Genomic DNA, 24,681 nt, shown 5'->3' with positions numbered 1-24,681 from the left:
GGGCCAAAGGCGAACAGGTTTCACTGCAGCAGAGCCAACCTCCTGCAGGAGGCAGCTGCTTTAAAAAAAAAAAAAAGCCCTGATAAACATACTGAGCACTACCTGCCCAGCACCAAACACTAGGCTAGTGAGCGCCGGGAGTGACCAGGTCAGTATTGACCTACTGTATTGAGAACAATGTGGTGAAATGTTTGGTTAACACGAGTGATCAATTTACCAGTTGCTTAATAAGTCTGAAACTTCTGACCTACTTTCTACTTTGTCTGATGACCTGAGATTAAATACCAGCTGTGGACATCATACAAACAGAATATGGCATTTAATGTATTGAGAAACACAGGTCTTAAATCCTAATTTTCCCACAAAGTCTCATTCTGATCATTCAGTGCAGCAGCTCTGCGAGTCAGTGTTGAATTAAAACTCTCCTAAAATGCTAGAAGAAAGATGACAGCTGTGGAATTGTGTAACACTGACACACACTTTATGCTGTCAAAATAGAACGATTACTCACGCTGTTGTTGTGGATTTAACGTTCTTTTACTTTTACTTTAGTCAGTTGAAACAGACAAGTAACTCTTGTTTTTTCCAACCACATCTGTGTAGGTTTTGGTGTGTATATATTTGCGTGTTTGTTTTTGCTTGAAGCGTTTAAAGAAATGATTTCAGCAGGGGGTTGTACATACGGTAGCAGGCCACTGCTGCGTTAAGTCCCAGTCTAAGTGTCAGGTTGGTTTTTTAGGCACTGGCTTCACAGCAGACTGCTATTGATAGAGGCTGAGCACTTTGGAAATGAAAAGTGCATCTGAAGCCCCATTATGAAGCAGCATTCCTGGCTAATCCACAGGAGATCTGCGCTGCCATCTCCCCTGGCTTGGCAGAAATAGCAAACAGGGGAGGCCTGAGTTAGAACCTGAGTTAGAGTCATTCATTAGCCTAGTGTACATATTGTTGATGTGAAAGTCAGGGCATATATCTAGAGGCTTGTCAGGAGCTAAGAAAAACACTCTCGTTTTTAAGCTTGACAGCCGTGTGTGCTTCGGTTTACCCAGGGGAGCAGTGGAGGCCTCTGAGGACGTAGACTGTTCTCAGTTCTTAGATCAGGATCCTTTAAGCACAGCGAAAGCAGGAAATCGAAGCATCAGTATTTTGGCGTTGTCATAGTAACCATGTTAGAGTGGGAACATTAGCTTGCTCAAAGCACTGCTGTGTTTAAGTGCAGCCTCACAGAGCTGCTAGCATGACTGCAGACACTTGGTCTTGTTTAGATATAAAGGTCCTCATGGACTCAAAAGCCCACTGACTCACAAGGCTAGATTTCCCTGCTTTTACTGTTTCTTTCCATCTCAGTCCAGCCAAACAGTGATGTTGACATAGCAAAGCCAGCCTTTGATTTTCTGTCAGAAGTGGGTCAGAAGACAACACACACAACCTGAGGACGGAGGGATGGGGGGGTGGGTGGGGTTCAGTGAGTAACTGTGGCCGACTGATGGAGATAGAAGCAAGAAGAAGAAGAAAACTGAGGGGTAACAGAGTTTTTACTGCTGAAACCTGATCTCCTCACTCAGCTGCTTGTCCCAAAGCGGGCCTCTTGTCACGGGGGTGGGGGGCCTCGCAGCCAGTGCAGGCGAACAAGAAGCCACCCAAGCAGCAGACATGCAGGTTTTTAAAAACCCGGAGTTCAGCTTGATCCATGTGCAGATAGATGACGCTGCTCTAAACAAAGCTGGGGGGGGTGTGGGGGGGGGGGGGGGGGGGGGGGGGGGGGCGAGCTCTTTAAAATCCTTCAAAGCCTGTAATACAAGGAGCTCACATGAAAACACTGTCAACTGTAAATGAAGCCTCACTCAGGAACACAGACCATAAACAGACGCCCTGTTCTACAGTGACCCCGGCCAGCATGACGACACGTTTCTTTGCATCTCAACACACAGAAAGACACAAGAGAGTCGGTGAACCACTCTGAAAGACTCTGTCTGTGGGATTAGGAAAATTAAATATTCGCTAAAAACATCCTTGGCTCTAGCACCTACAGAGCTTTTGTATAACCTTTACACTCACCAGAGCATATACACACACACTCTCTGCTGAACCATGTGATGTGAGGAAGCCTTTGAGGGGAGTTGAGGGGAACAAAAGGAAAGCCTATTTTTGAAAGTCATCCACCACGGGACTCAATTAGCACTTCATCTAAAGGCCAGAGTGCGGGGGTCAACGCGCGGCTCCCTCCCTTCCAGTGTTTCCTGAGGAAAAGCTGAATCGAGTTGACTCTGCACAGCAGCGGTCTGGGCCTTTCTTCTCGAACCCACTTCCCTGCCAGCAGAACTCGACAAGGACGACTTCGACTTCTTCTCCTGCCTTGTGGTTCTCTTCTTCTTGGCTTCCAAGGCTTCAGACTGTCCCCGTCGTCCTGACTGTCTCTCCTCCGTCGTCACTCATTCTTGTGCTCTAATTTCGTGCACACTGTCCTGAAAATAGCCCACATTTGGCCGAGCGATGTGCTGAACCTTTGTCTGTCTTCGCTGCCAGAAATGCCATATGTTTAAGCTCTGCTCGTACGTCTCAGATGATGATGACTGTGCAGACTGTCTCTCTTTTTCTTTCACCCTCTTTTTAATGTCTGGCTTTGCTTGAATTTTGTCTGTATCCTGAGTGTAAAGATTATTAGCACAGAAATCAAACCCTAGCTTTGGATCCCTGGGTTTCATTGGCTAAAACAGTCCTTCTTTCCTTCACTCTGTATATATTAAGCATTCAGTGGGAGGACTGGGGGGTTACTGGGGCCTCAGCAGCTCATTTTTGCACCTGGGCACAGAAGCAGGTTAACAATGCCGTGATGACAAGATTTTTGCTGCACCAACATACGCCCATCTCCTTAAGTTCATTATTTCGTTGGCTAGAAACATGACAAACCAGACAATCTGGAGCCCGTTTGAAGATATATGGCTTCAGGAACAGAAGGAATCGATGGGAAAGATTCCCAGCGTTAATGATTTACAAGCATTCCTCACAATCCAACATGGCTGCTGCCAGTCGTTTCCTGCTTTCCACCTCTGCCTTTCTGGAGATTCAAGCTGCCTGGCAAAGCCATGCCCTTTTTTTTTTTACATGCAAATAGTACATGTATATAAAAGGTGAAGCGTAAATTAACATTACAAATGCAAAAATAAAAAAAAAACTTGTAATTCTCTAAGACTGTGCATTGTTAGGAGTCATTCAACAGCATAAAGTCTTAAAAGGTTTCCTGATGGTGGATTTCTCTGCCCTGGGAAGAATGCAGAAGGAAAAGATCTCTTAAACACAAGCTAAACACAAAGGTACGTTTGCAGACATCATGCCCTGCGGATGAAGAACTCGCCTAACACAAGCTGACAGGTTTACAAGAGAACTCATTTCCTGTCTTTCTGGAAAAGGGAACCGGAGAGATAATCTCTATCAGGCGTGGCATTCAGATGCATCATAAAATCACCAAAAGTTGTACAAGCATTGGCTAATGTTGTGTTTTCATCCATAGAGCCAGGAGCTCGTGGCATGTTTACACACTCAGAGCCAGATCCTTGCAGACCGGTGTGTTGCTCTCCTGTCTGTGCTGAGTTTTTCCAGATCCTCACGCTCTGCGTTGTTTTGCTCTCTCTGTCTCCCTCCTTTGTTGCTGCCTGTCATGCGTTTGGCCGTGCTCAGCACTTTAATGTGTGCTTTTGGGGGATTCTCTGTCTCTCATGTGTCCTCCTTGCAGTAGAGGTCTATTTTGTTCCACTTGGCTGCAGGAAGAGTGAGTATCTTTGCTGTGATTTGCCTCCTCTGCAGGTCGAGATGACCTCTGCCTTGTACGCTCTGACCTGTCAGCCTGCTCAGAGGACACATGGACTCTCCCACCCATTCGTGTCCACACACATAGTGAAGTGTGCAAGTAATTTAGGACCTTGTGCCTCCATTTATCCCGCAGGGCTTCATAACAGGTTGTCCCAAATTTAACCCTCTCCTCCTCCTCCTCCTCCTCCTCTTCTGCCTGCAGCAGCTCCAGTGATTCACAGGGGTATAATGAGGGCTAATTACCTCTGATTTAGTCTTAACACGAAACAGTAACACCTACCAAACAAGACCCAGGGATAACAGCAATATACAGTAAAAGCAAGGCTGAGTGTACTTTTATTTTACTGGTAGTGCTCCAATAAAAACAGCATAATTACCTGTCACGAGACTCTGTCTCAATCTGATTCAACCCATTTGGGCACGTGTTTGTTGTCAAGCTGTTTGGGAAAGGTCAAAGTTTTGGCTCATTGTCGTTTTTTTGGTTTGTTAAAGTTTGGCTCGATATTTCAGGATAGGGTTCAGCTCTTGGCAAGAAAGCAAAAAAGCATATTCTCCAAAATGTTGAACTAATCCTTTGATGACAGATGACACAAATAAATAAATAAAATCTTTTTTAAAAGTTAAGTTGACATTCTTGCTTTGCTTTCCTGATGATTTGCTCATCCCAGTTGTGTAATGAAAGCAAAAAAAAAAAAAAAGTACAGCTTTATCTGATAAGCTGCATTACTCCATACCATCTCCTGATCTCTCCCTGTCTTGCTTCACTCTCCTGATTCCCCTTTGCGAGACTGTAAACCAAGCAGGGAGATCAACTCCTCGCACAGAATCCTCCCTTTGTGAGCAGCTGAAGCAGGTGAAGCCAGAGCGGCCATTTGTCCGTCACTCCTCACACTGTGAACCTGCCAAAATACCTGGGCAACAACGGCCTCCTTTTACAGAGGGCCTGCAGAGCTGAGTCACAGCACATGGAGCTGATCTTCGGACAAAGCTGTAATGTTTTAAACTGCCGCGTTTTGGCTGTAACAGCCCTTTAATAAGCACGATGAAGGCCACTGCAGTTTTACAACATAACAGCTTTTATATTGTCTTTTGCTGTGCAGCAGGTTTTTTTTTTGCCCTCTGCACACAGGTCACACAAACCTACAACAGGGTGTCGATGTTTTTAGCAGTTGTGTGCGACATTAAATGTCTGCACCAGCAGTTTGAAATATTGCATGTTAAGGCTCATAATGTACATTATATCACAATAAACGTGAACCTGTTAACGTGTCAACAAACTGTTTGCCATGTCAAAAAAGTATACAGGCTATATAATACATCTGTTTCATGCTTCGTGGAAGCTAACTAACGTAGGGTTTGTTAAGTTCAATCAGAATAAAAGACATGTGGTGGTTGGCAACTTCTCAGACTGACTGAAAAACTTTTATCGTGCAGCCTGAGCAGTGATCCAGACCCTGTCAGTCTGCCTCTCTGCCATGTTGATTTTAAACACACGTGGCTCTGCAGAAGGAATAGCTAGGAATCCTCCCAAACCCCAATCGCTCGGCTTTAACAATCACTCTATTCTGGCCCCCCACCCCCCCTACCACCACCACCAACTCTTCATCCTCCCTGCTGTCCTCCCTCAGGTCCTCGGTTAGTTCAGCTTGGCACTCTGGCAGACATAGCTCATGCAACGCTGAACAATGGCTGGCGTCCGACGGGCTGCGGAGCTGTAATCACGGGATGGAGAAATCCCGACAGGCATTTATTGTGTGTATGTGCGTGTAAGCAGTTGTTTTCAAGCCACTGTATCCGCTGGTGTGCTAAAATACGTGTTTAACTCCATCCCAAAACCTTTCTGTGTTGTTTTTTTTTTTTTTTTCCAGTAGCCGGTTATAACAGTAAACTGAGATCTCCAGCTGATGGTTTGTTAAAGTGATCCCCGGTGGCCGGGGATGGAGGCAGACCAGAGCTCAACCTGCACATGAGCAACATGTTAGAGAGTTTGATTTATTTTTGGCTGGACCACAACAATGGGCCCAGCTCTATAAACACGAGCGCCTGTCGCTGATTGACTGACTGATGAAGTTACATCATTGGTCAGTCGGCTGAGTGTTGTGAAGTGAGCACAGAGAGGAATCATCACAATCTGTACGTTTTCTGTTGAGCTCCTTGTAAAGTCTTGTCTCACTGCACTGCTGTGTGTGCATGTGTCGCTGCTGATCTAAGCTCCTTCTCACACTCCTCTCTGTTTTTCTTTCTCTCCAACACTCCCTGTATAAACACAGGTTGCACTAATAAGGCTGACACAGGCCAACTTAATTGGTCCTTAATGTCCTACCCATGGACACACACATGCAGTCCTTCCATCTAATGCGGTGGTTTCATGCAACATCACAACCACAGCTGAAAACGTTCTCCTCTCCTCAGCAGCCACGTCTTTTCCTTAGCCTTAGCTTCTAGATTTGGTAGGGGTGTCCCTGCCCCCTCCTCCCCAGCACCCGTGGGTGTCACGTGTTGCAGCACTGGGTGTGTCCACTCTAAATAAACCCCAGAGGATGGACTCTTTGTTTTCTGCCAGTGGCTGGTAATGAAAACACTGTCAAACAACTGGAAGACAGAGTGAATATCATGCACTTTATTTAGGCTGTTGTTGATAAATCAGTTGAGGGATTGTAAACAGAATCTTTGCCACTGTAGATGATCATCGCAGGTGAATGATGAATTTATTCAACACTGTGTAGTAGGTACAACCTAGTTGCAGACAAGGGGCCCCAACGTGTGCCGGGGGCCTGGATTGGCACTTATTTCTTTTAAGTGGATCAATTTGTGCAACTTCTGAGATCTATAAACACACACATCTATCATATATATGCATTAACATACTCCCATAACACTGACTCGTGCATGGCAGGCAGAAAAAAAAAGGAAGAAAAATCCAACACCACGTTACCCACAATGCAATCTGACTGCCAACTGTACAGTCAGAGATGTGTTATCCTAGGAGTGGCTAACATTGCCTAAAACCTCTATCCACAGGCAGTAATGAAGAGCGAGACACAGAGCGTCTGGACTAAACACTCTTTCTTCATTAGTTTGTCTTTGTCTCCAAAGTCCTGTACACTTACTTTGTTCTGTCTAAATATTCACGGTCACGTTCAGCAGTAGTTGTCCATTTCTGTGTGTTTTGTGCCGTAGTGTTGTTCTAACACTGACGTTAACCTCCAGTCAGAGGTGATGTTGGAGATGTGGATAGGCCCAGACTTGCTGTGAAAAGCCTCCTTTGTCTCGCAGTCTCAGACCTTGTCCAGCATCATGTTTCTAATGGCTTCTCCTGGAAGTCAGAGCGCGTGAATGACGTAACAAGTGAAATTAAACGTCTCGCCGAAGCAGATGTGGGACACAGTCTGGCTGAAAAGATGTGGATACGCGAGGGGGAGAGAAAAATGGGTGTTTTAGCTGCTGCCTGGAAGTAAAAGTTTAAACAGGACAGGAGAGAAAATTAGGTGTGAGACGTGCGTTTGTGCACGGTTTGGTCTGTCCGTTTATGTGCTTCTGAACTCATGGGAACGGACATTTTTGTCAAGAATAAAACTACTAAGTGAAGTATAATTAACATTTTTATGATTATGTTTTGGTCTTTGCAGTACTTGATTAAAGTTAGCCACAGCTTTGGTTGAATATTAGAAAAGTCAAAGCTGGGACCGACCGTCCCACAGCCCAGTGGTCTCAGATGCATTGTGGTCTGAGATGCATACCCTGTAATTATGATATCCAAAAATCACAGACCTTCCCTAACCTTAACCAAAGTGCTTTAGCAGACTAAACCTAACAATACATAAAACTCAGGATGTGAAGCCCAGCCACCGGTGTCTACTCCAAGTCCTGTGCTCGTCCGCTCGCCACCCACCCTGACCTCTTCCCAGCAAGTCCAGCGCGGCACACGAGTTTAGCACGTTCTCGACCGGAGGAAAAACATTTTCACTGAACATAATCCAGCAAGCGAGTTGGACGTTTCTGTCAAAATTCTGTGCCTAGAAGACATGGCTGCCCTGAGAGCCACAAAGGAGCTAAGACTCAGATAAGATCTAGACCTCACAGTTTGGGAATTTATGTGTAAGCCTGGATCCTGCTGCCATGAATCATAACCGAGCTCATTTCATCAAATTATGCAACAGTTCATGGGGGACTTTGAAAAATGTTATGATTTTACTCCCAGTAAATCTGTAATTTTGTTGGCAGTAAGAGCAATGGAAATTTCAGGGTGAGCAATAATCAAATGCTGCATCATTAATAAGAAAAATGGGTTGATGGGTTGTAACCGTTAAACCATCCAACCTGTGGTGCATCATCTGAGATGGATGGGGACAAACCTTTTCAGTCAGTGGACATAATTTAAAAAAAAACAACAAAAAAACGTGCTCCCTGTAACAAATGAGACCTGGAAACCAGGCTTCTGTGTGTGTGCACAGTGAACACACCTTTGTGCATGTGTCAGGCATTAGGTGCTAAACCCTCGGATCAAAGGCTCTGGACAGCAGCGGATCTGTCTGCGTTTTGTCATTGTTTCCGCCCAGACAGCGAAGCGTGTGAAGCTGCAGGTGAGGCCTGTCAGACCGAGGGGTCTTCCAAAAAAGCAGCGGAATGCTGGGAAATCCAGGAGGCGGGCAGCTGTTTTCCATCTTTAACATGTGGACACAGTGGGAAGGAGGAGAGATGGAACTGTGGAAATACCAGATCAGACGGTGAGAGGTGTGAGGCCAGGAAGGGAAGAAGACAGCTTTGATGGAAAGCGACGGAGGGGAAGACATTCAACACACAAACACAAGGGGCAGTAAGAAATTCCTGCCTTTTATTGATCTCTACTGTCTGTGTAACAAAGAAATTCCATCAATGGGCCTCTCACTCAGCTTACAGGGTGTGGCTATTTCCTGGAGGAGGCTCGATTTTTTTTATCAAACTTGCAGAAACACCAGTAGAAAAGATGAGTTTGCTTAGACAAAAGGCGTTAAAGTCCAGCAGCAGAGTGTCCAGTGAGGAGGTAGCTTATCACCAGGCTAAACAATGGAATAAAAAACAGGTCACTTTATCTTTTTCTGGTTTGGAGCACATTACGGTGGTCATGACATTGTTCTGTATTACTGAGCAGCTGAAAATGAGACCAAAGGGAAGAAGCTCGGGAGTGTCTAAAAAAAAACCCAGCAGTGGTTGAGGAATATGGGCCAGAAGTTGAGATTTGGTTGCAATGAGCTCTGCCAGATCCCAGCAAAACATCTGAGCATGGACACATCGGTGCTATTTGGCCCCGTGTTACAAAACTTTTAGTACAACTCGTTACCACAGCAGCGAATAAATTGAGTTCAGCGTGTTCTCCACTGGGAGAACTGATAGTGAAGGTGTAAATACATTTTGTAAAACAACATGTGCTTTTTGGAACACTTGGATTAGACTTATCCAGATTTACAGATGCTGCAGAGATGGCGCAGGGGAAAATGCGTGTTGGGTCTTTAATCAGTCAGATTTACATGTCATTACCGGCTGATTTATGAAGTAGCAGCTCATGACACAGTCAGTGCCTGGATTTTCCCATTCAGGCGTCCCTTCTACCACAGCCATACTGTTTCCATCCCACAGTTTTACGTTCAAACAGTGGTTCTCAAACTGTGGAGCCGGTGCCCCAGAGCCAGTCAACATTTAAGTAACGTTAACGTGCGGCTGATAAGAGGCAGGTTTACTACTTGAAATCCGTAGTCATTTTTGAAACAGCGGGTCGCTGAATGTCAGACAGAGCTAGACAAAAACAACCCTCTCACTTCCTGCAGGTTCGCTGTTGATTTGTGTGGCTAAATTGAAAACAGTCACCAGCTGACTCACTTGCAAAACTTCATTTCTTAAATCACTGCTCCTTTTTTTTTTTTTTTTTTTGCTAAATGCTATACAAAAACAGAGCCACATTTGGATTAAGGTGTATACATTCGAAATCCTCTAAATCTTAATTTGATTATACTTAATCTGTTAAGATCATTAGAAAATTCTGTTTGCATGGGAATTTCTTATTCAGGCTTAACTCTGTGCTCTGTGTAAACACAGTCAGTGATTTGACACAAAGCCTGTAATCTGTAAAGACGAATACGCATATATACACTTTCGGAAAGCTTGTAGACAAACGCAGCCAGTGTGCGCCAAGCTAGCAGACATTTGTTCTGTCAGAGTGTCTGCAGAGGGATTATATAACCAAAGTAACAAAAGATGGATGCGGTCGCCAGCAAAGAAAACCAAAGTCTGTCATTCGTGGGAGAGGCCTGATCCAATCTCATCTGCTTTAAAAACCATTACGAGTGAGACCTCTCTCTGCAGGCACGACACATCTGATTTGGGTTTGGGTTTGTGTTGTATGGTAAACCGCATGTGGGGTGGAAACGCGGTTCTCTGTAGGTTGTGAACAAGTTTAAAAGTGTCACTTACATGAATGTCACTTGATTAAAACCCAACTGTGGAATCTCTGCAAAATGTTATATAATCAGCATGTTCCATTGGCTTGATTCAGTAAGTGATTTCCTACATATCTTGAAATATCTGTACATCATGTCCCATTGTCCACAGTTTTTTCTGTTTATTTCAAAGAACAGAAAACTGCTCAACAACAGCAACAAAAAAATCACAGACCCACAATTGCCAGGAGCTATTTTTCCAGCTCCTTTTGAAGTGTTTCCAGGTAGATTTCCCCTCCAACGTTCACTTGACATCCTCAGTCTATTTAGGTTTGCAGCGGATGTGAGCTGCGCTAAGTTTGCAACTTTCTGACAAGCTGTCAGCTCCCCCCCTGCTCCCAGCTCGCTTTTTAAGAATTTGACCTTTGATCTTTTGTTGCGGGGCCTGAGGATAGCAGGCCCGCTTTGCCACCTGCGACACACACACACACCTCCATTTAGGAGACGCACTCGCATTGTCGCCAGAATATCTCTGTCAACGGTTTCATAGCGTGCGAATGAATTTCCGTGAAACTGATCTGCCCGAAGGATCCAGAAGAATTTTAATTGTCTTGTAAAATATTCGTAGAGGGTTTTCCTTCAGAAAGCCGACACTCGCCAATAAACTCGCAGCTTAATCCTGCCAGCTGACAAAATGTCCTGTCTCCTGCTCTTGTCCTACATTCAGCTCTCTCTCACATCTTCAGTACAGCGACACACTGTTTTTGTGATAGTTCAGCCTTTTTTTTTTAAGCCTTTTTACGTTTTTTACGTGCAAATTGTATAGATGTGTATAAAAACATAAACAAAACAGAAGGCTAACTGATTTGAACTTACTAGCTGCTAGATGTAGCTAAACTGCTACTGCACCCATGAAGGAGGATGTAAATTAACATGTGAATCATAAGCTACAGCTGTAGATCTCTCTCTCTCTTTCATACTAAAACACCCCAATTGTTCACTGTCTTCATCTGCCAGTTCAGACACACACACACATACATATATATACACACACTCCATCTCTTGCTGCAGACATTCAAAATGCCTCTGGTGGAAAACTGGCTGCAGTGATTCCAATATCTTTCACCGCCATGACAATTGCCTTAGCAAACGGCAGCCAGCACCACGTTGCATGGCCGCAATGCACAATCCAGACATTACCCAATACCCTGAGAGGGTCCAAGGGGGGATACATGCTGCTCATTTACACACATGCCAATGCACGGTACGGCCGGGCCGACAGGTCTGCGGTTTAAAGTCACAGGGGAGATTTATTAGGACAAATGTGAATGAAACATCTGAGAAACATGTCAATATTTGTGCTGTAGGAATGAATTAAAGGGAATAATTCACCGGTGAACGTTTACACTGTCAGGTATGTTCAGTCCTTCAGTGACATTCAGTGCACGTCTTGAACTTTTTTATTCTGTGGTTAGAATTTAGTTTTCATAGAGGAGCATTTAAAGCTAAAGAGCCAGATATTTCTCTCAGGAATTGGTGGAGACCAAAAAAATATCAACTTTATTAGGTGATAGAAAGTGATTATCATTTGCTCTGCTGCCCCAAAGTGGCTGCTTAAAGGTCTTACTGAATGAGGCTGGGTTTTCTCACACTTCCATAGAAATGCTTGAAAAAGTCACAAATGTGAGATAAAGAGCAGAAACCCCACCCCACCTCTTCTGAAGTCTGGGCCAGCTGGCTAACTGGCCTCTTGCTCTCTCCACCTCACGTTGTACTAGAACTGGGTTAGCGACGGGCGGCGGTGGTGGTGTTGGTGTGGACGGTTTCCAGGAATCACACTCGTCCCCTTCCCTGCCCTCTTATCCCTCACTGATTTTCCAGTTTTCACAGCCAGCCTGGAAAGTGTGAGTAAGCGTTTCCTGTGGAAAACAGTTTTTTTCACCAGAGTCGTTTGGAGTCCGCAGCCACGCTACTGTTAACAGACAGATGAGAAACAGTAGGACAGAGGCGATGAGGAGGGAAAAGAAAAACGCTGCGTCAACTGTGAGATGACAGATCTGAATTTAACTTTCCTCAGAGTGTTAATAGAGAGGGGGCAGAGGAAGGTGGATGGGGGAGGGAAGGGCGGTGGAAGGTCAGTGTCTCTTCAGCTCAGGGTCAAAGGTCAACATTCTGAGGACGCTGCACAAGGCCTGCACTATAAAACAGATATTTATGGAGCCATTAACTGAGGGAGGGATTATGCTTACAACTCAAAGACACAATTAGCACACACGGGTATGCACACTGGGACACTGTGAGGACATAAGATCAAACTAGGTCAAAAAGACCAGTTAGTATTTAAAGCTAAGTAAGAATAAGTTGATATATTGGGAAATAAACTGGATTCACTTTAGTCCGAGAGTTAAATAACATTGATAATATAAAGCTGGAGCTGGGAGACGGATATCTTAATTGAACAAAAAGATTGGAATCATGGGAAAAAAAAAATAAAAAGCTGGAGCTAAGCTAACCGTTTCCTGGAGGCCAGCTTCACATCAAATCGATGACAGCTGTTTCACTGTGTTCCACCTTATCACCAGCCGATAAACACACCAGACAGTGAAATAAGCAGTCTCACCTTGCCAGCCCCCAAAAATAAAGAGGCTGAGGCACGTGAGGGTTGAAAGCAGAGAGAGCGGAGGGACTGCCACAGGTGTAAACTGTTCTCCTCAGCAGTCCACAGGCGCCAGGCTGATATGTTCAGACCAATCTCATCTTCTTATAAACTACTATTACAGTTTAAAGAGAAGGAGTGATTTAGTGCCGAGGAAAAATGCTTTGTTGAATTAATTGTGAATCTTTGTTTTATTGCCGTCGCCATGCGATGTACCCAAACACACACACACACGTGCGCGCACGCCTAGAGTAAATGCAGGAAGAATATCAAGAATTGATATGCATTTATTATTACTATTACTATTTATTATTGCTGCGTTTTCATTGTGTCAGAAAGTAGGTGACTTGCAGGGAGCACCAACAATCTACGTAACTTAGCTTGTGTTTACCAAACTTCTTTATTTACTATCCATTATGATAAAGAGGTCACATGTTTTCTTAGAACTATTACGTGGAGTTCAACAGAAAACAACCACTGGTTTACCACTGAAACATGACTTAAACAATTTACTGAAACCATATTTTAAGTGTCTCCACATACAACTCAGCAACCATAACAATTATACACAGTCTTATGCAAGTTAATGAACGTGTTGTGCCTCAGGCAAGGCATTTAAAACCTGAACACTCTCCTCCTCCTCCTCCTCCTCCTCCTCTCTGGCTTTCACAGCACTAACATACATCTGTCCTGTTATGCAGAGCAGTGTGACGACATTACTAGGTCTGTGTCACAGTCTCCAGCATGTCCTCACTGAGGTGATAGAGGTCTAATTAATAGCTGTCAGGGAGGGAGCAGCAGTCTGAAAACACAGCACTACCTGTAGCACATTCTGTACTTTACAGCTGTTGTTCTGGGCTGAGGAATGACCTTCATCCAGTACAGACAGGTCGTACAACACTGCTGCGGTTAGTTATGAGTTGCCAACACATTCATGTCTCAACAAATGATGAACAGTGATTAAATTAATGTCATTACTACTTTAAGTGATTGCTAACCACTGTGCAGACCGCCATGGAATACATGGAAAAAATAGAAATTACGATTTGATTATATGTTTTAAATATATCCACATACTGAGTTAGTAAACTAGCTAGAGTGGTCTACATAGTTAGCTAAAGGTAATGGATAAAAAAAAATCATCCCGTTGACTAACCTCTGACTCTAACTAAAACCATGTTAAATGACATGTGAAAAGCTTAAAAAAGTGTAGACGTGACACATGACTAATATCATCTTGAAGGTAACTGAGTTCATCAGACCGGGCAGTGGGGGCAGAAAATATCAGACTTATAACACTGGCAGCTGATGTTCACGGCCTCAAAAGTACAAGCTTATCAGGTGCACTTAAAGGTAGCATGAGGTCAAAGTGCAGGCTCAAATCTGAACTTAATTAACTTATCTTAACTTTTAGATTAAACAATATCATTTCAGTTATATTCTTTCAGTTTCCGACAGTCAGAGATTTGTCTTTTTCATTCCATAGGTTGTATAACAGTTTCTCATGTTAGTTACACAACGGATTTGCCTCACCTTCAGCTGCCACAAGAGTATTTGGTTTTGATGGACTACAAAAGGGAGCTGCACAGTAGAACATTAAGTGCAAGCGGGCAGATGTTAGGTCGCCCGTTCAGATGCTTTCGCCTCTGATTTCTCCGGGTCAGTGAGTGTGCTGAGAGCTGAAGGAGGCCTGAATTTCACCTGCAGTGATTCAGTCTTCGCAGGTTTGACAGACGAGACAGAGTGACAGCCAGCTAATGTTTAAGAAGACCGTGTTCCCTGCAGCTGCTGCTGATTCCTCAAGGTTAGATAAGAAGTCGGCTCATTCTCAGGCTTGTTTATCTCTTGAAGAATGAGAGTTCACTGAGTTTAGAGCAGATTTCATCATAATGTCACACATTTTAGTGATGACTCTGCACAGTGTCACTCCGTCATTAGCACTGTTAAAGTGTCCTTAATCAAGGAGCTTAAGCTCCAGTGCTCCAATTATTGAGCTGTACAGTGGTCGAGAAATCACTGTGGTGGTCTTACAAACGAAAGGATGTTTGAGAAGAAGTTGGGTGCAGCAGCTGTAAATGCAGTCAATGCATTTCATCTGCGCTGTGATGTGCTACACAACTGACTGTGAAGGAGTGTGTGGTATCAAATGGCACAACCCACTGCTCTGGATAGGAAAGCCGGATGGATGTTTACTATTAATCTCACAGACTCTGAGGATTCAGTATCTGTGTGCAAGGTCTAAACAGGCTCTATAGCAGACAATCCTCTGTTAGGAAGGTTCATTCATTCACTTTCCCCATAAAAATATAACATGAAACAAGAAAAGAGTGTTGCACAGAAAGACGTCCAGTCCAGGCCATTCTGAACTTCCCTGAAAGACAGAGTGAGCTGTCCGGTGGACTCCTGCTGAGACGGCATGCGTCACAGGAGCTGACACAGACACTGAGAGGGAAAGCGTCTGGCAGAAAACTCTGCTGACTTCATTCACACTGGAGCGGCTATAGTCGAGGCAGCTCTGGGACGGGGGACTCCCTTCAGAAAGTACAACCAGATGGCTCCATCATCTTGCTGCTTTTGAAGTGCCCCTGTACAGTGTGTGCGTGTGTGTGTGAGTGTAACCCGGGGTGTTGACTTCCAGACATGTGAATATTATTTTCTCAGACTGAAGCAGACTGTTTGACTGTAAGTGTGGGAGCAGACCTGAGGGTGGAGGCCAGACTCAGACTGACTGGGAACCTCTGGACTCCTGCTGAAAGCAATTAACTGCAGCAAGAAACCACCTACAGAAGTCTTTAATTTAGCACTGCAATCGATAAATTATTATAATTATACTGTTAATCTCTCACATCTGTGTTTCCCCAACGTCTTTGGTGTGTTTTCTCCAAGTTATAATTTACAAGATGTGTGTTTTCTGGGTTTATGTCGTCGCTTTTCCCCGTTGCCTTGTGGATGGTGCTGTGACTTCTTCTTCTTCGTCCGTGGAATTTATGGCGTCCTCCCTCAGACCCAGACTTTGTCATGTGTTCCTGATAAGGCCGGCAGCAGGTCGGTGGGTGAAAAGATATCAGGTTCCATTCATGCTAAAAAAGCTTGCATAGGAATCTTTAAAGTATGTGAGAAAATTGACCATTTGACCATCACCTTTTACTGCCAAGATGGGATCCTTTCTGTTTACGGTGTAATGAGGTAGATCTATTTCTCACGAGACAGAGGGAGCTGTGTTTCCTGACAGATGCAAGTAAATCAACAGGGTCTGATTAACTAGCCACAAGCTGGAGAGTGACCGCAATTACAGGAGCTGGTTTTCTCTTTGCCCTCTGGGCCTGAGCACATGTGCTGATTGGGAAAACACAGTATGTTGTTGGCTTAGTAATACTACAAGCATTTGGCTGACAAATGATTTCTTTATCTGTGGCACAGCCTGGTGGTAAGGGAGGATAACTGAGCTTAGGCTGGGACCTGCAGGCACGATTTAGACTCAGGTGAGTCGGCGAAAAAAAATATTAGGTATTGATTTTGATCCACTAACTCAAAACACTGTATTAAAATGAATATAGTGCTGTAAACATCCTTTGTATAAAAGCCAGATTCATGCAAAAATATGAGCAACAAACAAGTCAACAAGTACAATTTATTCAACAAGTCGACACTTCTGTACAGTTTCATAAGATTCATATTTGTGACACATTTTAACGGATGACTTCACAGTTTTTATAGCACCTTAATCAGATAAATCAGTGGGTTCTCAGCATCAGTGCAGATTGAACCTGACTTTACTCACTTTTATTAGAACACATAAACTGAGAGAACTGCCAGCGCTGTTTAATCTGATGAACCGGGAGGAACGTTTTCAGAACCAACCAACCACTCCGTTGTTCCAACCTGAAGTTCAACATTCCTATTTTGGAGCAGGAGCCTCGTTGTTGGTCTTAGATAACTGGACATACCCTGCATGCCTGCTCCTCCTCTCTGCTTTTTTTCCCCCTCTGTAGACTTAAAGTGCTTTGAAACCGAGCATGTTTTGTAGTGGTTATTTTAAGCCATAAGTGCAAGCCCCCATCTGTATCGGGGTCAAATATTTTAAAATGGTCTTAAAAGGAACAGTCCACATGAAGAAAGAGATCTGCGCTTTGAGATTATTTACAGGCTAAGACTGTAACGAACCAGACTGAAAACTGGTCCAAGTATATTTTAATGATGGAAGATTAGTTAGTTAGAATTTATATTCTGGTTAAAAGAACTTCCACAACTTGGCATGTTTATGGAGTGCAGCAGACAAGCTATGTTTTCAGGCCAGCATCGTGCAGCCTGGGCACGTTTAGGGAGAGAGCCAAATGAGGGGAGTGAACTGAGAGGTTTTGGATGCAGTGCCGTGAGCATGAAATATTGCTTTTGAATGCTGTGTAAAGACCTGTCGGTGAACAGCAGACACACAGGCGCAGACCCTCGAAGAGAGCTGACAGATGGCCTCTTGCTCTTTAAAGTTGCATGGGGTAACTGCCTGCTGGCAGCTCCACATGGAAGCAGGAGGTTTGAAAATTGTGAACGCGGACACCTAAAAATCCTGAGGCCTGACGTCAGTGAACTGCACGTGGACGGTGTTTAATGGCATAAATCTAATGGGAGCTAGGTTCACTGCCTGTGGATGCTTCACACACACACACACACCTTAAGAAGATTTATACAGTCACAAAAGTCACAAGGAGGGAACTTGAGATTAACACCCTGTGCCTTTCTGTTCTTGAGTCATGGCGACCATATGATGTCACAGCAAAGCTGACCTTTGACCTATTGGATATAAAATGTCATCACTTCTATCCTATTAGACATTTGTGTGAAACTTTGTCACAATTAGCACATGAATTCTTGAGTTGTGGCCAAAAAAGGTGCTTGATAAGGTCAATGACCTTCGACCTTTGACCACCAAATTCTAAGCAGTTCCTCCTTGAGGCCAAGTGGACGTCTGTGCCAGATGTAATGTAATGCCCTCAAGGCTTTCCTGAGATATGGCATTCACATGAATGGGGACGGACGGCCAACCTGAAAACACAGAGCCTCAGGCCGCGGCTCGCACCGGAAAGTCAGGAAAAAGGGCAAGAGAGAAAAAAAGATGTTGAGTTCAGCAGAGTTCAGCTGTTTGCGGACACAGCACTCGCTCACCCCTATTCTGCTGTTTGAGACTGAATTAATACAAAGTTAGATAAAAACAGTACTGTGCTCTGGTTTTCCTGAGGTGATGATTCTCCTGACTGAGATGTCTCAGCATTAACATAGGTATTTGTCCTTTAAGTTTGAAGTTTTCACTTCCTGTGGATGGACAGGCGTCCACACCAGAGCTTCTCAGTTAGCTCCTCAATACAGAAAGCCTACTTTGTGACTGAGGCTGATGGGAGACAGGATTATTTTTCACATAAAAGTCTGACGGGAGTTTTTCCTTATCGCTGTCGCCAAGTGCTGCTCTTGGAGGAAACACTGTCTCTCTGTAGATAACGTTATAAAGAGTACAGTCTAGACCTGCTCTATATGAAAAGTGCCTTGAGATAACATCTGTTCACTCGATAAAACTGACTTGACCAAATGCAGCTATAACACGAGCGCAGACTGAAGTGTCCTGAAACTAAAGTTCACTGTAACAGATGGAATGTGTATTGTTGTTTAAGTTCACCAGGTTAAAAAGGACAAACAAGATGTCCACCATAGCTGGATCCACTGTCTGTGTTTGGTCTGAGGAGAAACAGAGACAGAGATCACACCTGAACGAAAACAAATGAAGTGCCTATAAACAAAGTTCATCTCATAAAGTGCCGTCCTGTATCCTTAACTCATCTTCCGGTGTTCTGGTGTCAAATCATAAAGTGCATGTTTGGCCTGATTCAACCTCCCTGGATAAAGTGAAGTTATGAAACCACTAAAACAGGTCACGTCAACTTAGAAGAGAGTTAATGAATCAATTGAAAGCTCTTGGTGGAATTCATAAACGACTTCCTGCGCCTCCTTCTACAAATACCAAGACCTCATGAAGCTCTCTGTGCCCGTGTCTATAAGTAGATTTAATGGAGCATCAGACACAAAGCTATAAATAGGCAGCCAGGACACTGACTCCTTGTTGCCAGGTTTGAATCACAGGAATCTGAGATGAAGTGAAGCAGCATCTGGAGAACTTCACTCTGAAAGCTGCTGTGACAACATGACTGCTTGGTATTCCTGTAGATGTTATGTGCTTTTCTTGTAGTTATCCAGGGAATGCTGACAAAGCATGCATGTAATGTGTTATTTCATATTTTAACTACCACTCAGTATTTACCATACACCTGCGTGTTTAGTGACTTGCTTGCATTTACTGGGAAAATCCAGGATTTGATCCAGCGACCTTTAGCCCCCCCTCTCTCTTCCATTTCCGACTTCCAAATCAACCAGCTGACTGAGTTAAACTTGTTCTGTTTACATTATTAAAAGCTATTTAAGACCAGCTGCAATTTATAGTTAAGATCACATGTTGGTGGCTCCGTTGCCGACAACCAAACCAGCTAAAAAAGTAACTGTCGCACAGCACCCTCATGTTTACTGACCCGAACCAGTGAGTGTGGTAGCTTGTAGTACAGGAAGCCAAGGGGAGCGGTGGTGAGGGCAGCTTTTCCAAAACTGAAGCTGCTGCTGAGGAGACATTTTGGGGGTTTCAAGTTTTGATTAAACTTTCCTGCTGGAAGGTCTCTGTAAGTGTCCATGTCCAAGCAGTGTTTCATGCACATTATAAAACAATAACTATGCATAAACACATTAGGTAACAGTTTGATCATAGTGTTTACATGGTTTAAAGGAGTTGTGGTGGGGTGTCTGATTACATACATCTGTGAACACACTAACTGGTGAATATATCACAAAAAATGGCATTTCCAGTACAGGAGATAAGATACCCCTCTCTGCCTCAGCCCCACTCTGTAGCTTTTTTGCTTCCAGGTCTTGAAACGATTGTCGCGTTGTGAATAGAAGCGTGTGAGATCTCTGTGCTTGTCACTAACCTTTATGTGTTCTGTTATATCTGAGAATGGTGCGGCGGCTCTGTGAATTTCCAGTCTCTCGCTTTGAGCACTGATCTAACTCCTCCTCCAGGTAGCTCTCACTGATAGCAGAGGTAGCTGATGATGAGTTTAGGTATATCCAGTTGACCTATGACCTGCAGAGCTCTGGTGCCCAGCTTCTTCCTCACTGCCAACCTGCTGAGCTGCTGCAGACTCATGGGAGTGGCTACAGACAGAAAACAAGTAAGAAGTAATAAATAAGAATGTAAATCATCACCTTCTCATATGCATCGAGTTACAGGGGCTAAACTATAAGTGATCAGCTGAACATCATAGTAAACAGTGTCATCTACCTGAGACTTCCTGGAAGTCAAAAATGATCCTTGCTTGCCATCTGCTGGTGCTGTGTTGTCACTGCACTGTTGTTAAGGTTTAAAGGCAACTAAACAAACCTGCTGTCCAAACTGGCGATGTTTATTTTACATGCATAACTGACTTTTGCGAGTAACCTACTCTCATAAAACTGCAGGCAGGCTGCAGAGGGAGAGCCCGGCGTGGTGTAGTCCACGGGTTTCCTCTCGTGCTGATCTCTGGCGTAGATGTTGGCCCCGAACTCCACCAGCGTCTCTATCATCTCCACTCGCATGTTTTTAGCAGCGTGGTGCAGTGGAGTTTCATGTAGCCGGGCAGCATTCACTTTAGCACCTAAATGGAAAAAAAAGGAGGATAAAGCTGTTGTTATCCTATATTTTGTTCTAGTCTTGGTGTGGCTGCATGTACACTTGGTGCCTGGCTCCAGCAGCAGCTGGTCCTGCTTTGCACTTACACTCACCTGCATTGAGCAGCACTTTAACACAGTCTGTGTGTTCGTTAACACAAGCCACGTGCAGCGGGGTCCCGTAGTAAAGGTCATATGACTCTAGACTGGCACCCATGGCAATCAGGAGCTTCACACAGTCTGAGTTACCTGTAAGACAAACAAAAGTTCTGTGTCACACAGATTTGTCTCATAAAATTAACATTAGCCATCAGAAACTGGGTAAATTGATTGGGTAAAGTGAAGGGAGCTGTAACACTCACCTCCCATGCAGGCCTCATGCAGAGGTGAGGCTGTGCGAGAGGTGAGGGCCGGGTTGGCCTTGGCTCCGTACTCCAGCAAGAGCCTTACACACTCCAAACTACCTGCTGAACAGGCGTCACACAGCGGGGTACTGCCGTCTACGTTCCTCGCATCCACCTGAGATGCATCATGGGACGTAGGATTATATGTATATAGAAATACTGCAAATAGGCACAGGAATAGGAACCTGTCAGTCTACCTGCTTTACCTGGGCTCCAGCCTCCAGCAGCAGCCGGACACACTGGGCCTGTCCGCGGACGCAGGCCTCATGCAGTGGCGTGATAGAGTCTACCGCCACCACATTGACCGAAGCTCCGCTCTGAATGAGGTGCTGCAGCTGGGAGGCCTGGCCCAGGGAGGCTGCCTTGTGCACCTCTGTCCTCTCAGACCAGCATCCTGCAGGAGAACAGTTCAGACACTGCACAGGAACCTCACAACAGATGTATGACATCGTTATTATCATTACTATTAACCCCTGCAATTTGGGCTCTGTGTTAATAAGGCTATATCTCTCACTCACTTCTTTCCATAGTGACATAAAGCTTCTCAAAGCTGAAAAATTGTGTTACTGTCCAAATACATAACTCCAAATGAAAGCTAATGCTGCTCAGTGGTTTTACACATTTATAACTTTATAAGCACTGTAATATTAAACTGACAGCAAGAAGGACAAGATAAAGCAGCCTTAATTTCAAACACTAATAGCTAATCAGCCTTTATTTTTACATAGCATTCATATTAAACAATATGTAGACAGTTGTTCTTTACACTGTATATGACACCTACTAACATGGAAAACTATTTTTTCTATATACCAACAACTATTTATGTTAAGCTTCTGTATATTATACATTATACTCTTATATTATACATTATACTCGTTTCATTATTGTTGACCGGAGTCTATCGGTGCTTGCCTGTGTCTTAGCTTGTCCGCTGTCAAACTGGGTCAAAATTTAAAAAAAGCCGTGGTTTTACCGGCCATGTTGTCCTTATTTCATACTCACCGATGTCTCCAAAGAAATATGGCTGAGTATTTTCAATTTCCATCCTCCCTTTTTTTTTATTCCACGTACGATTTAGCGACGCTAACGCTGAAACAGCGATACGAGATATTTGTAAACAGACGCGTCCCTGTTGTGTTTACATGCGGCTGGGAGTCAAGTGGGTGGCATTCCCATACCTGAGAAGCTTCTTCTGTCTGCGGTCTGCAAACAGCTCTTTTAGGCGCATTACCGCCACCTTATGGTTTGGAATATAATTACACTGATTTAGATTTACAAAGTGCATGCTGGGATTTATAGGCTTTACAAATAACAGGCAGTTGCATGCTCTATGCAAATAGAATTTATTCTTCATCAGGATAAATAATGCTAAATAATACACCATGTTACTTATATCACAATACAACGGTATAAACATAAATTAAGATTCAACAATTATGTCATTCCTGAGTCACATGACTTATTTTGGATAACTGAATATATTTAAAATTTTAGGCAGATGTTGTCGATGATGTGTCTTTTTATAAAACCATACAGGTTTATAAGTCCACTCATGTGTCACTTTGTAGTGATGTGGGATGGTCACAGTACTGGAGGTAGCTGCGGATGCGGTGGGATATGTTCAGCTGACCTATGACCTCTGAGGCTCTGGTACCCAGCGTCATCCTCACAGTGATTCTGCAAAGCTGCTGCAGACTCAGAGGATTACCTGACGAGGAGAGGAGGTTTTTATGAGCACTGTTATCAAGATTGAAAAGCAAAACTGGCTTTCTGTCTGTTGCTCAGAAGCAATGCAGGCATTTACTTTCATAAAACTGGAGGCAGGTGTGAGAGGGAGACGCAGGTGTTGTGTAGTCTACAGGTTTCCTTCCCAGGTTGTCGCTAGCATACACGTTGGCTCCGAACTCCACCAGCAGCTCGATCAGGTCCACCATGTGGACTCGCGCCGCATGGTGCAAAGCCGTCTCGTGGAACTTCACTGAATTCACATTGGCACCTGCAGGGAGTTAAGATCAGCTTAGGCTCATTGTCTTCTGAGTCTGTGGAAACTACAGCACATCATTAAACCTGCAGAGGTGTGTCTCCTTGTTAAGGGTGGATTTTTCCTTTAACACTTCTGCTGACTTGCTGTTTTCATGCTGACCTGCAACAAGCAGCTCCCTGACACAGTCCACGTGTCCTTTAGCGGCAGCGATGTGGAGGGGTGGACCAAAGTGGACATCGTACGCCTCCAGCTGGGCACCGCTGGCTATCATCAGCCTCACTACGTTAACGTTACCTGGGGGGGAAGATAAAGTTTCATTCACGGGGAAGAAGTCTGATGGGATGTGACTGGTTGAGCTCTCTCCTGTAGCTGCTGAAGTGTTACCCTGTATGCAGGCCTCGTGGAGTGGCGAGGCAGTGAGGGCTGTGAGGGACGGGTTCACTTTGGCTCCATATTCCAGCAGCAGCTTGGCACACTCCAGGCTGCCGGAGGCACAGGCGTTACAGAGAGGGGTACTGCCATGGATGGTCCGTACATCCACCTGGAGGAAACTGAGTTTTATTATTTTATTTCTAGATTGTCAACATCTTAGTAGCACATGTCACAGTTACCAGGAACTATCACAATCCATTTGATATCTCAAATCCATTGTGATGACTGAGTCTTGCTTCACAAACCCCACAAAGACAGTATTTATTCTGTATTAGATTGCACCACTTTGCAGTAGTGTTTGTGATAAGATGCCCCGGTTTATTAGAGAATTTTATTTCTTCATATCTACACAAGCCAGGTCTGGTCCTCCATAGACACAGGATCATGGGGGGTCTATCCCCACCTGGGCTCCAGCCTCCAGCAGCAGCCGGGCACACTTGGAATGAGCCCGCATGCAGGCCTCGTGGAGTGGGGTGATGTTGTCCACCGTCACCATATTGACCGAGGCTCCACTTTCTATGAGCTGCTTCAGCTGCAGGACTCTGCCGTGGAAGGCTGCCTCATGCAGGGCAGTCCGGTCCGCCCAGAAACCTTATACAGGACAGTAACACACTCAGGACATTTACACATATGAGACTACAACCCAAACTTTGTTCAGCTGTTTTGATCAGTTTATATGAATAACTGCACGTTTTATATTAGGCTATATATTTTCTAAAGCTGCTTAATTATTGTTAGTAATGTACACAACAACTGTGTCACAAAAAGTGACGTTGAGAGGAAGGAACGAGTTAACGTGACCAGACTTCAACACGGACACTGCTGAAGCGGCTAACATTTACTGCTATGTACGCTGTCATGTCAATGATTAACTGTGCTCACCGATATCGCAGATAAACGAAGGGCGAGCAGCTGTCACCTCCATGTTTTAGCGCTCATAAAGGATTAGTGCTGCTGAGCCTCAGCTGAGGTCTGCGCTCAAAACATCAGCTAACGTTACAAGCGTCCGAGGGAGGGGAAGCAGCAGTGGAGGATTCTGGGAGTCGTAGTTTACGGGTGTGCAGTTTCCTGTACAGCGACTATTTTCTCGTGGTACAAGTGGTGTAATGCCACTTTGCCACGTTTTATGTTCATTATTTGATTTGTATGAATGTGCGCTGTCACTTCTTCTGCTTTGTATTTAGACACTTGTATTACAGGTGTGGCCAGTTCCAGGTGTCAGGTATAGAAACCATAAAATCA

At 44.4% G+C, this 24,681-nt stretch overlaps 2 protein-coding genes across 4 annotated transcripts; both read right to left on the bottom strand.

Annotated features, from left to right (window-relative positions):
• Positions 1-16,542: 16,542 nt before the first annotated feature.
• On the bottom strand, positions 16,543-22,155 carry asb13a.2 (ankyrin repeat and SOCS box containing 13a, tandem duplicate 2). Of its 2 annotated transcripts, XR_005892824.1 has the most exons (7): positions 22,026-22,155; positions 21,227-21,414; positions 20,979-21,135; positions 20,731-20,865; positions 20,412-20,603; positions 19,899-20,124; positions 16,543-19,533 (listed from the first exon to the last, which is right to left on the bottom strand). XR_005892824.1 is itself a non-coding variant. In XM_041029799.1 (6 exons), exons 1-6 carry the CDS (start codon positions 22,066-22,068, stop codon positions 19,997-19,999), a joined length of 843 nt encoding a protein of 280 aa, XP_040885733.1. In that variant the 5' UTR covers positions 22,069-22,155; the 3' UTR covers positions 16,543-19,996. The 2 variants fall into 2 exon arrangements, 1 of the variants encoding a protein (XP_040885733.1); XM_041029799.1 differs by having other exon boundaries at positions 16,543-20,124.
• A 184-nt stretch (positions 22,156-22,339) lies between these two features.
• On the bottom strand, positions 22,340-24,452 carry LOC121175920 (ankyrin repeat and SOCS box protein 13-like). Of its 2 annotated transcripts, XM_041029798.1 has the most exons (6): positions 24,322-24,452; positions 23,843-24,030; positions 23,392-23,548; positions 23,167-23,301; positions 22,828-23,019; positions 22,350-22,731 (listed from the first exon to the last, which is right to left on the bottom strand). In XM_041029798.1, exons 1-6 carry the CDS (start codon positions 24,362-24,364, stop codon positions 22,574-22,576), a joined length of 873 nt encoding a protein of 290 aa, XP_040885732.1. In that variant the 5' UTR covers positions 24,365-24,452; the 3' UTR covers positions 22,350-22,573. The 2 variants fall into 2 exon arrangements, with proteins under 2 accessions (XP_040885731.1, XP_040885732.1); XM_041029797.1 differs by having other exon boundaries at positions 22,340-22,731; positions 23,167-23,548.
• Positions 24,453-24,681: the final 229 nt, after the last annotated feature.

The sequence above is a fragment of the Toxotes jaculatrix genome, chromosome 22 (assembly GCF_017976425.1).
Source record: "Toxotes jaculatrix isolate fToxJac2 chromosome 22, fToxJac2.pri, whole genome shotgun sequence".
Classification (NCBI taxonomy): Eukaryota; Metazoa; Chordata; class Actinopteri; family Toxotidae; genus Toxotes; species Toxotes jaculatrix.
This window is presented reverse-complemented; position numbering and strand designations above follow the sequence as displayed.

Coding starts and splice junctions, on each gene's coding strand:
- asb13a.2 (XM_041029799.1), bottom strand. CDS start 22,068: ATGGAAATTGAAAATACTCAGCCATATTTCTTTGGAGACATCG. Junction 21,415..22,025: donor ATATTTCTTTGGAGACATCG/GTGAGTATGAAA, acceptor GTTCTCCTGCAG/GATGCTGGTCTGAGAGGACA. Junction 20,125..20,411: donor CTGCCTGCAGTTTTATGAGA/GTAGGTTACTCG, acceptor TTCTGTCTGTAG/CCACTCCCATGAGTCTGCAG.
- LOC121175920 (XM_041029797.1), bottom strand. CDS start 24,364: ATGGAGGTGACAGCTGCTCGCCCTTCGTTTATCTGCGATATCG. Junction 24,031..24,321: donor TTCGTTTATCTGCGATATCG/GTGAGCACAGTT, acceptor GTCCTGTATAAG/GTTTCTGGGCGGACCGGACT. Junction 22,732..22,827: donor CTGCCTCCAGTTTTATGAAA/GTAAATGCCTGC, acceptor TCTCCTCGTCAG/GTAATCCTCTGAGTCTGCAG.